The sequence below is a fragment of the Limulus polyphemus genome, unplaced genomic scaffold, assembly GCF_000517525.1.
Source record: "Limulus polyphemus unplaced genomic scaffold, Limulus_polyphemus-2.1.2 Scaffold4089, whole genome shotgun sequence".
Taxonomy (NCBI): domain Eukaryota; kingdom Metazoa; phylum Arthropoda; class Merostomata; order Xiphosura; family Limulidae; genus Limulus; species Limulus polyphemus.
The window spans coordinates 1-14,799 of record NW_013669699.1 but is presented as its reverse complement, the minus strand read 5'-3'; the positions used below and the strand labels follow the sequence as shown (position 1 = coordinate 14,799).

The following is a 14,799-nucleotide window of genomic DNA, read 5'->3' as shown; positions in this document are numbered from 1 at the left end:
GAGTAGCTTTGCGCGAAATTCAAAAACAAACAAACAAACTAACCAACATAGTATTTCACCAAGTCAACATTGATTTAAACGAGAAATCGCCACCCGTAAAGGATTAAGTGATCACGGAAATTGTGATCTGATGACATCACGATTCTTTAGCGTTGCCACAAGAAAGACGACATAGAACACACTGTTGTAGGATGCCGGGATTTGCTGAAACAAGTGGGTTATCTCGTATTGAACGTGGTTCGAAAGTTTAGGGCTCGTTTCTCGGGTAAATATGTCTTTGATATACAACAAAATCGCTTTACATGTCTGAGTTTGAAGAATGGTGTTCACTATTTCAAGGGCAACTTTCACTAGTAGCGAATAACGTTTTTCACTCACATGAAAGTACTTATGTGAAACTATATTATAAACAGCAACTCTAGGTCATAGGTCAGCAACGAATCCTTATTATCCCGGGCAAAGTGTTAAAAATAAATCAAATTGTTGGAATAAAGTGGAGTGTTACCAAATAATACAAGCTGAAGTTTGTTGGAATAAGGTAGAGTGTTACAAAATAATACAAGCTGAAGTTTGTTGGAATAAAGTAGAGTGTTACCAAATAATACAAGTTGAAGTTTGTTGGAATAAAGTAGTGTTACCAAATAATACAAGCTGAAGTTTGTTGGAATAAAGTGGAGCTTGTCTGAAGCTAACTTTAACTGTGATTTACAGCTGTCTTGACTTTTCCAGCATCTTCAGTAATATTGAAAAAAAAAATAGTACAAATCTTTCGTTACAAAAACAACAACAACTAATGAGAGAACAGAAACTGGGTTTAACAATATAAAGAAATCGGTTCTCAGACGAAAAAATCCCGAGTTGCCCAGACTTTTCTAATTATTATTTAATTTGCCTGGTTACTGTACAATGGTTGATTAAGGTCACTCGATAAGATATTGCTCATTCAGAGGTCACTGAACGTAGACAAACGTTGATCGTAGCTTATATCACGGGTTAAGCGTCGATCAGTGTTGATTCTAAATAACAACATTATTGGCAGTAATAGGAGAAAAAACAACAACATCCCACCGTACGTGCCTGAGAAGCAATTAATTAAATTTACATGCTAAACTATTATTAAGTTACAATCGTCGCGTTCCTCATACTTAAACATTTCATATAACAACACAACCGAAGAAAGGTGGTCTCAATTATATGTCGAGGGTCAGAAAAAATTACGAGCAATAGGTGAAAAATAAAATATTTGTTTCAGGTTACTGAATTCAAAGTCAAATATCAACTGATTGGTATGGTTTGTTTTAAGGCCTAGTATGGCGTGGTGGTTAGGGCACTAGACTCCCACTCTGCGGGTCAGAGGTTCGAATCTCTTTACCGAACATATTTGCCTACTTATCCACGAGGTTGTATAATGTGCTGGTCAATCTCACTATTTGTTGTTAAAAGAGCAGCTTCAAAATTAGTAACTTTGTGCGAAGTTCAAAAAAAACATAATTTGTTTTACTACGTGATGTAACGCAGTAGATAAAAACCAATACAAGAAGGATCTGCATAATGTTTAATTTTTTAAAACTGTTTATTTTCTAGAGCAGTAAATAATAGTAAATATGAAAAAGAATATATTTACTTGCAGGAACAATGTGCAAATCCTCATCGGATGAATTAACATTTAATCTTTGTGCTATAAATATTAACCTTCAACTCTATAGAGTAAACCATGTGGATCGCTCTAAACATCTGTAGAGTTATTTTCTACGCCTGTAACCTTTGACCCCTGACAATCAAAACATGGTCATTCACTTCTTGTTGTCTCTATGTTCTATACCTTATTTCTACAAACTCATTATGTAGTGAATTACGACCTTTTACGTACGTTACCTAAATTCCCTCCATACTTAATATTAACTTTTAATTAGAACAAGCTACGACATTTTCGGCCGTAATCCCAATAACACCTAACGAGGTTCAGCGAGCTTAGAATAGTTAAGTTATTCCTAACACATATATACGAAGCTAACAATGCAAAACAATCTTTATAATGAAAGTATAATAATAATAACATTAAGAATCAAGAAAACTAAATATGTTAACATTCTAACTATTAGTGTTAATGAAAGTAATTACAAAGAAAGTACAGAGTGTATTCTACTTAGTTGTCTCAATTCTTGTAGGCCAGACGTATCTACAGATCATCTACAGCTGATTAATCTCGACACTAACCTCTTAGAGAATTGTGTTTTCATTATCATTAGTGTCCTTCTACGTTGGTTTGTTTTAAATTTTTTGCGCAAAGCTACACAAGGGCTACATACGCCTAGCCGTCAGTAATTTTTAACTGATAGACTAGAGGGAAGGCAAATAAAATAATCAACAGCATGAGCCACCAGTTCTTGGCTGATCAAATAGTGGAACTTGACTGTCACTCTCTCTCAACAACTCCACAAAAGCGCAGAATGAGTTTTTAAGACAACGGGACAACAACTTGAAATCCTAGCATTCGTAATCATCTATCGAAATACCCCAATTACAATACTTCGTGTCTCCCCCTTTTGGTAATTAGAAGTAATAATTGTTATGGTGTGAACGCCTTGTTCTATCCCAGCCGATTTGAAGAGCTCTGTATTGAGCGAAACGCGTCGTCGTAATGGATATGACAGATATAGTGTGGTTGGAATACCATTATTATACATTTTTCTAATTCTTGAAAATCCCTGAGGGACTAGATATAGAATGCAGTGCTTAAAAATATAATAGGCTTAATACTAATGTCTTATTATAATTATAAAGAAATAAGAATTATTTGTATGATTATAATTTTTCGTAAAGCTAAAAGAAGGGCTATCTTCGCCGTCCATAATTTTGAACTGATAGACTAGAGGAAAGACAATTACTCCACAGCACCCACCGCCATGTCTTGGGCTGCTTTTGGGATTTGACCATAATTCGTAAAGCGAACCTAAAGTGCAGAGCTTGGTTCTGTGGAAACGGGACAAGAACCACGAATCCTAGAATTCATAGTTCGGGCAGCATAACTACTAGACCCCTTCTTTTCATTAATGACACCCCTTGTTGGCTCAGACGTAAGTTATAGCGCTAACGGTCAGGAGTTGGTACTCGTGGTTGGCACACGCAGATAGCCCATTGTATAGTATTGCGTTTAATAACAACAAAACCAAAATAGCGAATGACGTCAAGATGTTGTTTGTGAAAAGATGACATGAAGTGAGTTTATCACAACCTCTTGTGGTCAATAACAGAAACATGTTTTGTTATAGAGCTGAAAGCTAATAAAGATATGCTTCACAAGATCGTGGTTTTGTTAGCGCACTGAAATATCACGATTACGATTTGTTAGCGCACTGAAATGTCACGATTACGATTTGTTAGCGCACTGAAATATCACGATTACGATTTTTTAGCGCACTGAAATATCACGATTACGATTTGTTAGCGCAATGAAATATCACGATTACGATTTTTTAGCGCACTGAAATATCACGATTACGATTTTTTAGCGCACTGAAATATCATGATTACGATTTGTTAGCGCACTGAAATATCACGATTACGACTGAGAGATGAGAGAAAAAGATTCTTTATTATTGGCTTGTTTACTCATTTTTGCTGAAATTAGCCACATCTGAAACAGACGAAATTTCAGATAAACAAATATCACAAAATCGTATGGAAAAGAATCTTGTTTAAAACACAACAATTAAGTCACATTTTATTGCTCTGATTTTCCGTTTTCTATGCAGTATATTCGGTACTAAACTTGAAAATCCAGGCAGCTCATGGGAAGTAATGTTCTTTAGAGTGATTCAGTAAACTCATTTAAAAACGCTATAGAATGTAAATATCACATTATGAAAATTTACTGCTTATTGCTTCTACCTGACAAGCTCTTAAGGTCACTAAGCTGGATATTCAACTCCACCAATCTTTTGTAGACTTTCCTTCTGTTTATAAAGTTTATGATTTTGAGCGAACCCATGCCAATAGATTAACTCAGTTTCTTGTACTTACAAGAGAATTCCTGACAGATATACAGCGCTATAAATTCGGTTCTTAACAAGCGTTTTAAAATATTCTGTATTAATTCTACAGTTGGTTAAGTTCAACCGTGATGTTCAGAAAATCCTCTGTCTGTTTTATAGCTAAAATCGTAGTGTATAGGATATAGTGACTCTAATCTAAAAATAACTATATTCAACAATGACATTTAGATAACTATATTCAACAATGACATTTAGATAACTATATTAAACAATGGCACTTAGATAACTATATTCAACAATGACATTTAGATAACTATATTCAACAATGACATTTAGATAACTATATTCAACAATGCCATTTAGATAACTATATTAAACAATGGCACTTAGAAGATTCTGGCTTTACTAAATAAATAACGATATTGAATAATGCCATTTAAAATATTTTAGCTCCATGCATAGTTAACTATAATGGATAATGTCATTTAAAATATTTTAGCTTTGATATATGGTTAACTATATTAAATAATGTAATTTAAAATATTTTAGCTCTGATGTATAGTTAACCATATTAAATAATGTCATTTGAAAGATTTTAGCTCTGATGTATAGTTAACCATATTAAATATGTCATTTAAAAGATTTTAGCTCTGATGTATAGTTAACTATATTAAATATGTCATTTAAAATATTTTAGCTCCGATGTATAGTTAACCATATTAAATATGTCATTTAAAAGATTTTAGCTCTGATGTATAGTTAACCATATCTAATAATCGTATTTAAAAGACTAGAGTTAATACTTAGCTGTAGTATGCATTTTTCCCAGTCCAATTATTGAACTCCAAAGTTTATGTACAATTATTCAAGATTTTTAGACATAAAGTGTATTAATTTTGACCAAGAAAGTGGCTAAATTCCTTTTGCTTTAGTTACCTATTGTTTTGGGTCATTCGCCTATGATGTCAAATGCACCTTCTCGTGAGAAAGATTTCTTTAAAGCGACCTTCTCCAGTGGTGGGTTAAGTGATACCTTAAGGTTATAGCTCCTCTTAATTTTTGATGGCAATGACCAACAGTGATGTTGGTAGCGCACGCGTTATGAGAAAAATTGCATTATATAACTGTATATAAAAAACAATATTTTATCAGTTTGGGACAGATTGCAAATTTCGGGTTTTGGAGGACTGCAGATTATTTGGAAGCCACAAACTCTAACAAAGGCGCTATCCTCAGTTAAAACACCCATTTCAATTGTGTTTGTGAAATAAATAAATATTGTTTCAATGTGATTTACCTTGTGGCCAGTCTTTTTCTTTTCACAGCTCAGTGAGGGTCAGAAACCCGAAACGTATTCCCGAAAAACGTTTTCTGTAGAACCTCCTGTGGTTTTATGGATTCTACCCGAAAACTCTTAAGTGAAAGCAATGAACATAAGAACACCACATAACTAACTATGTCGAATAACGGTGTTGAATGAAATATATTCATTCAATGACACTGAATCCCCAGCTTTTAAAGGAGAGTCTTTACACATAAAGTCTGTAATACACCACTGCCGGGAAGTTGGAATAAAGATACTAAGGGGGGATGAAACTCACGAATTCCAAATAGAAATGTTTACTGGATGGAGTGTGATAATCTAAGCTAATTCAGTCACCTTCTTACACAAAACTCCAATATTGTGAAGAAACAAGAAGTCTGTTTGTTTGTTTGGAATTAAGCACAAAGCTACACAATGGGCTATCTGTGCTCTGTCCACCACGAGTATCGAAACCAGGTTTCCAGCATTGTAAGTCCGCAGACATACCGCTGTGCCACTGGGGGCGAAACAAGAAGTCACTGGATGTGATAACATGGAATATTATACATTCAAAATCAGATACTCACGATTCATGTGCATGCTGTAATCTTTTCTGAAATCAATTCATACACCTAACATCAAGTTCATCTCCCAGGACATTAGTAATAGTTTATTGGTTTATTTGTTGGATTTTTGTGCATATCTACTCAAGGACTATCAGTGCTGGCTATCCCCAATTTTGAAGTGATAGGCTAGAAGAAAAGTAGTTATTGTAAACCACTGACCATAGACTCTTGTGCCACTATAATCAAATGGTCACAAAGTGTGGAGCGCGAGTTTTCTTTTCGGTAGTAATGAAGTTCAAACTATGGAACCTCAGATTCATAGTTAAGCATGCTAACTGGTAAGTCACGCATGGTAATAGCAAGAGTTCAGAACATGTACTATTGACAATTATTTCAATGGTGTTCGATTTCCTAGAAGGGATTTAACCAGCAAGCCACACAGCATAGCTTTTAATACAAGACATAAGCCCTTTTGGCGCTTTAAGCAGGAAGACAGGGGTGAAAAAAAATAGTTAGGTACTGCAATAACTTTTTGTATCCATTTTTTGCTTTGGATGGGATTTGAGTATGATGGGAATACTTGGAAATGTCATTCCAACTCTGAAGAGGATTGAAGATTAACATTATTATGTGGGCCTATTTAAGCAGGCTTGGCCTTGATCCACTGGGTTGAAGATGACTATGTTATTCCATCTGTGAAAAGTGTTGGAGACTCATATCGTGATGTGGGCTTGTTTAAGCAAGTTTGGCCTTGATCCAATGGGTTGAAGACGACTATTTTATTCAATTTGTGAAAAGTGTTGGAGATTTGTGTCATGACGTGAGTTGTTTAAGCAAGTTTGGACATGTTCACTGGGTTGAAGATGACTATGTCGTTCCATCCGCAAAGAGTGTTGGAGGTTCGTATAATGACATGGGCTGTAAAAGCCAGTTTGGACTTGATCCACTGAGCTGGAGATGACTACATCATTCCATCCATGCATAGTGTTGAAGATGACTGTTATTCCATCTATGAAGAGTTTTGGAGATTCATATCGTGATGTGGGCCTGTTTAAGCCAGTTTGGACTTGATCCACTGGGCTGGAGATGACTACATCATTCCTTCTGTGAAAATCATTGGGGATCCATATCAAGGTAATCAGAAGATTAAAAGAGTTCAGGGTGAGAAAATTAAGATATATATTTTGTGAGAATTTGATAGACAAACACACATATATTATAAATATATATGTTTTCGTTATGGTGCCAAGAATAGTAGAAAATATCAACAGACAATATGTTGGAGTTCCAAAAAAATGAATGTTTTTTAAATATTAAGTTGATTTATGAAAATTATAGTACGTAGGTAAACTATATGTTTTCTATCGCATTCATTTAATAAGTTCAAATCTTAAAGTTCATCTAAAATATTCATGTATAGAAGTATATGTAGAGTTAAAAGTAGTACGTTGGTCAAAGAAGTGGCTAAGTTATTTTCGCTCTAGTTACCTATTTTTCTGGTCATTCAACCATATGGTATCACATTAACTTTCTCATAAGAAAACTTGTTATAAAATGGAACATACTAAGTAAAGGTGGACAGTGAATTTTTCCATTGGTTTATCATGTGATAGCTTGAGACTACATCCTCCCTTAGTGCTCGACTGGAATGATCAACAGTGATTTCATAAAGCATATGCTCTGAGAACAATTGATTGCAGAAATATGTGTGAGAGTCTTTTGCTTAACATAAAACATCACACCTTATTTTCATTTTGCCATAAAGATAATAAGTTTACAATTGTGTAATGTTGTTCCAAATGTCTTGTACGTTATTCACCACAAGTCAGCCAAGTTCTTATTGGGACATTCAGCCAAGTTCTTTGGTTGCCTTTTGATCCATAAATGTTCTTAGTGGGACTTTGTTCAGGCCAAGTCATGGTTACGAGTGTTCCATCGAACCTTTACTGTCAGAATATCTTTTTTCCACATTTGTTGAATGCTTGAAGACGCTGTCTTGCTGGCAAATGAACACTCGCGTAACATACTGTATTTCTAAGGGTTTGACATGATGGATCTAAACCTTCCTGTACTTGTCAGCAGTCAGGGTGCCATCCACTTCGTATATATCGCCAACACTGTTGGTTGAGATACAGCTCCATACTTGTACTGTATAGATGTTGTATATTGACTATTATATGTGGACCACAAGTAATATCAATATACAACACCCACTTGTACATATGAACCACAAGTAATAGCAATATACAACACCCACTTGTACATATGAACCACAAGTAATAGCAATATACAACACCCACTTGTACATATGAACCACAAGTAATAGCAATATACAACACCCACTTGTACATATGAACCACAAGTAATATCAATATACAACACTCTCTTGTATATATGGACTACAAGTAATATCAACATATAACACCCGCTTGTATATATGAACTACAAGTAATATCAACATATAACACCCGCTTGTATATATGAACTACAAGTAATATCAACATACAACACCCGCTTGTATATATGGATTACAAGTAATATCAACATATAACATCCGCTTGTATATATGGACTACAAGTAATATCAACATACAACACCCTCTTATATATATATCACAAAGCAATACCCGTATTTAAATATTTGTTTCAATGACTTATCAATACATACATTGTTTGAAGTACAGCTAAGTTTTAAAAATAATACATCTAAAAGTAAACGACTTTACTTTGCTTGAAGTTGGGGTAAGTTTTATAAATTATTTATTTGTTTGTTTCTTTATTGAATTTCGTGCCAAGCTACAATAGGATTATCTACGCTAGCTTTTTCTCTAATTTACAACTGATAGATTAGAAGGAATGAGGATGGTTAACACCACCCGCTCTTGAGCTATTCTAATCAAATAGTGGGATTGACCATTATAATATAACACCTATCACGGTTGAAAGGGCGCAAACTCAGTGATGGGATCGTAAACACGGCCATTCCAGGCCAGTTTTACAAATAACACGTCAAAACCTCAATAAATTCGTGATGCTCTAGGTAACCACAAAACCTCAACAAATTCATGGTGCTCTAGGTAACACCATAACCTCAACAAATTCGTGGTGCTATAGGTAACCACAAAACCTCAACAAATTCATGGTGCTCTAGGTAAAACGAAAACCTCAACAAATTCGTGGTGCTCTAGGTAACACCATAACCTCAACAAATTCGAGGTGCTCTAGGTAACCACAAAACCTCAACAAATTCGTGGTGCTCTAGGTAACACCAAAACCTCAACAAATTCGTGGTGCTCTAGGTAAAACGAAAACCTCAACAAATTCGTGGTGCTCTAGGTAACCACAAAATCTCAACAAATTCATGGTGCTCTAGGTAACACCATAACCTCAACAAATTCGTGGTGCTCTAGGTAACCACAAAAAACTCAACATGTAAGTTGATGAGACAAGAACGATGTTCGTAGCTCTTTGTATTTTGTTTTGTTGTTTTCACTCGCTAGAGGGACAACTAAGTTTCAGCAATGAATTTCTTCCTCTCAATGACTTTTAGGTGCTTAAAAGACTTAATTAAAAACACTCACCAACTGTTTTAAATTATACATAGAGAGGAAGAGGGTGATAATTAGCCAAGAACATTTATTCTGAATTAAAAGTAATGGGAATAGACTATGAAATACACGTTAAGAAGCGATAGATTACCTAATCTTGAAGAACACACATATAAGAAGTTGCTTAAGAATTTTTTTTACCTCAGAATTAACGAAAATCCGAACACTTTCACAAAAATTTTAATCAGACGTACTCTGTCACAAAAAGCCACAAGTAAACACTAGAATTATCAGCTAAAACATTTGTCCCTGAACATTAGAAGCATACAAAGCAACAGAAAAGCTGTGTGCTTTAAGAAGAGATCCTCGGTTTTGGTCTTATTCCTGAAATGTTGGAATGTACAGAACTAGTCTAAACATTTAAGAGAAGAACTGAAAGTTTAGGTTTCAAGTTGTTTAGTCCAGAGATACCTATCGGAAAGCGAACGTTTTCACTTACCTGATTTTCCAACACCAGGGTTTCCTAGGAGTACAAGACGACTATCTGCAGGTTTTGTCATCTTTTGATGTGGCCCTAGATGTCCGTTGTTAACAACCCGAAAAAAATCCTTAACAAATCCGTTGGAGCTGGAAGCTTCTCGAGCTACACTCGAATCTTGACACGCGGGGCTTGAGCCGACAGCGTGGCGGCCAATGCGTGACATCACTCGTTCCTGCCACCTCCACGTTATCTGTAAAGTCACCACGTGTACCGTCCTTGCTGTGCAGGGTCTTAAGATACATTCATTTTAATAAACTAAGTGGATCGGGTGGGGGGGGGGGTAGTAGTTTACTTCTAAGACATCTATGTCTGGCTGAAATAATTTCTTTGGTGGATGGATGGATGCTGTTCAAGTCTTCTAAGAGGGACGCGTTTTCTGATAAACATTCAATCGAGCAGTGCTCTTTAACCCTATTTCTACAATACCACGTGTCTTTCAGTTAAGATACTTCACCAAAGAAACAAAACCTCGCGAGGAAAAGCCAAACACATTACGCACACCCTAGACGGCCGACGAGCTTTACTTATTTATTTTCATCACCGCTAGGCGTCGTAACATTGCCGGTAAAGAGACATAGGAGAAGGATGTATGTAAAAATGCAACAGGTAATTGACCCCTCGTTTTGGATAGAAAACGTCATGTGTATATTTTATCGTTTCGTGTATTCAATGGAAACAGTTTGTTACTTTACACTAATTTATAAACTAACTAGCAAAATTTCAGGCGTGCTTTCAACAGACTACACTTTCTAATAAATAAAGTGTCAATGGATTCCTTCAAGAATAAATCTTGTTTTAAACTGTTTAAAAAAACTTTGCAAGAGATTGACGATTTTCATAACCAGGTCTAAAAGTATGGCCTGGTGGATAGGGCTCTCGATTCGCAATTTAAGGGTTAGAATCCCCGTCGTTAAATAAGCTCGCCCTTTCAATCAACACTGGGCATTATAATGTGATGGCCAATTCCACTATTCGTTAGTAAAGAGTAGCCCAAGAGTTGGCGGTGGATGTTGTTAACTACATGCCTTCCCTCTAGTCTATCCCTTCAAAATTAGGGACGACTGGCGCAGCTAACCCTTGTGTAGTTTTGCGCGAAAGTTAAAACAATCTGAAATGCCCCGGCATGGCCAGGTGGTTAGGGCGCTCGACTCGCAATCTGAGGGTCGCGGGTTCGAATCCCCGCCCCACCAAGCATTCTCGCCCTTTCAGCCGTGGGGGCGTTATAATGTGACAGTCAATCCCACTATTCGTTGGTAAATGAGTAGCCCAAGAGTTGGCGGTTGGTGGTGATGACTAGCTGCCTTCCCTCTAGTCTTACACTGCTAAATTAGGGACGGCTAGCGCAGATAGCCCTCGTGTAGCTTTGCGCGAAATTCCAAACAAACAAACAAACTGAAACTAAACTAAACAATTTTCGCTGATGAAATCATTTCTCAGTATATAAAGGTTTATTTCGTTTCGTGAGGAAGCAATTATTTCTAAAACGTTTCGATAGTAGGATCTTCTGGGTTATCTTAACGTGAGACTTAGCGTTCACCAACTAGAAGCATCTTAAGCACTAGAAAGATCCCAAATTTCAAGTGATCCTTGACGAAAATAGAAGCATTAAATCGGCTTACTTATAATCTGTTTTCATTTAAAATTATTTCCAGAAACCACTATTCCAAAAACAGCCTGTAAAACAATCTTCATCTGAAACTTGAGTTACCACGTAAGTGGCTCAAGGTTAAGCACTTGTTAATTGGCACTTCATAACCTTATATTGCACAGAGCTCTCAGCACTACGAACCTGTAACTGTCTGGTACATGATAAGCAGCTTTGTAGAGTTGTTTGTTGTTAAACGTAAAGCTACACAATGGACCATCTGTGCTCTGCCCACCACGGGTATCGAAACCTAATTTTTAGAGTCGCAAGCCTGTAGACTTACCCCTGAGCCAATGGGGAGTCAAATCCCTAGAAATTGCTATGTATATATGGAGAACATTAAAACAAAATTGGTTATAAAGTTTTCGAAGTATATTTTTCCGACAGAAACACAAACAGTTTAAAGATGATAGGAATTTGTATTTTTACAATATGACATGACAAAAATATAACTTTGAAAATAACATTAATCATACCACTCAATTTAATGTTTTTCTGTTGTATCTTTGAAGTGAATCACTAAGATTAGTCTTACAAATTGTTCAACCTTCTGTAGACAGATCTGAAAGAAGACATTTTGGACATCATTTCACTAATATGGAGAGTAATCGTACGCGTTGAAATCAGCCAATCATAGTAAACGGTTGTGAATTGGATACAATTGAATTCAGCCAATCACAGTAGGAGCTGTGAATTGGCTACAATTTCTTATATAATGTTACAGTAGCTCTAAATCATAGACGAAGAAGAAGAAGCAGATGACCCCTATAGTAAAGTACCTGCTCCGAGACTGAATCCGATGTTCTCAGTTGCACCTAGATGCCACGTCAGTGTACTTTCAAACAGGAACGTAACGTATATAGCAGTGGTGAAATATGGTGTTAGCATAAATATTGCCGAACTCTACAGCTTATAGAATTTTACCATTAATACCACACATTACGAAAATCACATACTACGACCCTTTGCATCGTTTTATGCTGTTGCAATTGACCAATTATTTACATTTAGTACTGCAGATTGTCTGACCAATCATTTACATTTAATACTGTAGACTGTCTGACCAATCATTTACACTTAGCACTCTAGATTGTCCGACCAATAATTTACAGTTAGGACTGTAGACTGACCAGTCATTTACATTTGGCACTGTAGGTTGTCTGACCAATCATTTACAATTAGGACTGTACAATGTTTGACCAATCATTTACATTTTAAGTCATATTATTGATAATAAGATACTTGGTTTGTCATAGCTAAAACATGAAAAATTTCAATTAAATTTTACTTGTTTTGTGCACCATAAAGTCAAGACAAGGATATCGTACAATCAGTTTTTTTTTCTTTTGAGTGGTGTTGGTGTGTGTTAATTTATTATTCAAAACTGGGTTAATTATGTAAGTTCCTACGTTCGAGAAAAGTAACAAATTTCCTCGTGTGTGTGTGTGTGTAATTCCTGACTTTAAGTTTAACACCTTCGGTAACAAGAGAGATATTTCGGGTTGCCATGTTAGGCCTGGCTGACACGTATATATCAAGAAATAGATGGTTGTAGAAATAATGAAAATAGTCTCAATTTGTGTGTCTCCTCCAAGGAGACAATGTTTAGCTAATTGAAATGAAACAAACAGGTAAAAAAGCCAATGGTTGCATATAAAGAATACAAATCTTAAATTTGATCATAGCACTGCAGTTAGAATCCGATCATGAAACTAATAATTTTTTGTGTAACCATGAATCCAAGAATTCACATTCCGGAAAAGCTAACTACTAGGCCACTCCTACTCTATTTTATGGTTATAACGTGATAGTGTTTTATGTTAATACATTTGTAAAATGTATACATACCACTCTTTAAATGGTGCATACGACTCAAGTAATTATTTGTCAAGGTCAAAGTGTAATTCTAAGAACCCATGGGTGAAAGCAAAGGAAAATACAACTACACTACATCTGTTATATCCAGTGCCGACGAGGCCTATCGCCTAATACCAAGGTTCATCAAGCCGGCTGGGATACAACTTACATAGCACTGGTCTAGGTGTTTGTTTGTTTTTTTAATTATGCACAAAGCTACACAAGGGCTATCTGTGCTCTGCGCACCACGGGTATCGAAACCCGGTTTCTAGCGTTGTAAGTCCGCAGACATACCGCTGTGCCACTGGAGGGGGGGCGATCAGTTTGCACGAATAACTGTTAGGTCGTGAATTAGATAACGAAAGTGAATTATTATAAATTATATTAAAATCATTTACAAATCAAATGTATTATTTATGGTAAGAATTTATTACCTAATGCTTTTGTTAAACAAATATATTTAAATGTAACAAATTGAATATTAACTATTTCTTCAACTTTTACTGTGCTAAATACAGGTATATCTCCTGACCTGATGATGTATCATAAATCATAGCTAGCAGAAGACACTGAGTACCACTAATTAGGCCGCGATCACAGCCTGTTATCATTGGTCAATTTTAACATTTTATGTAACTAAAGGATAGTATTAACTCTAGAAATTAGTATATTTGTTACTTACAGAGGGCAAATTACTGAATAACTTGTTAAGTACCATAAAATAGACATATATGCGGTTTAACTCTATAAGTTATTACCAAAAGGGTAAAAGTATGACATTATAAGTACATTCATGGGTAGTAGCTTAGTAGCTTTCGAGATCTGAAACTATCTCAAGTGAATATTGTGGCGCCATCTAGAGGGACTTATCTGATTCTTAAATTACGAACTATATTCTTTTTGGTAATGATAAAAAAGGGTGAAATATGGTAAACATATATAACATTCGTTCATTATTTTGAGTGATGTTTGTTTTAGTTGGGTTGCAGTATTTATAACGGTACAAATTGAGTTTCGATACCCGTAGTGGACAGAGTGCGTATATCTCATTGCGTAGCTTTGTGCTTAATAACAAACTAACAAACACAGTGATTAACAACCAAGGTTAGAAATCAAAGCAGCAGTAACTGAACGTTTGTTACGGAATCTAATATTCATAAGTGTTTGATCTGGAATGTATATGGCTAAATAGGAGGCTCTTTTCAAGCTGAAATCCACGCCAGCTTTAATGATATATACGGTTTAAGTGGGGTGTGAATGTTGTTCTAATTTTGATGGCCTAGATTATTCGGAAGGTTTATGTTTTTAATATACTTGGCTCAAGATGGTAGTTAGAATATGTAAA

At 35.6% G+C, this 14,799-nt stretch overlaps 1 protein-coding gene across 2 annotated transcripts in view; it reads right to left on the bottom strand.

Moving 5' to 3' along the window:
- LOC106470567 (ras-related and estrogen-regulated growth inhibitor-like) overlaps positions 1-10,394 on the bottom strand; it is a 34,893-nt gene extending 24,499 nt beyond the window's left edge. For both annotated transcript variants that reach the window (XM_013931131.2, XM_022399175.1), the window contains exon 1: positions 9,911-10,394. In XM_013931131.2, the coding sequence (XP_013786585.1) occupies positions 9,911-10,115 (205 nt within the window). In that variant the 5' untranslated portion in view covers positions 10,116-10,394. The remainder of the gene's footprint in view (positions 1-9,910) is intronic.
- Between the last annotated feature and the right edge of the window lie 4,405 nt (positions 10,395-14,799).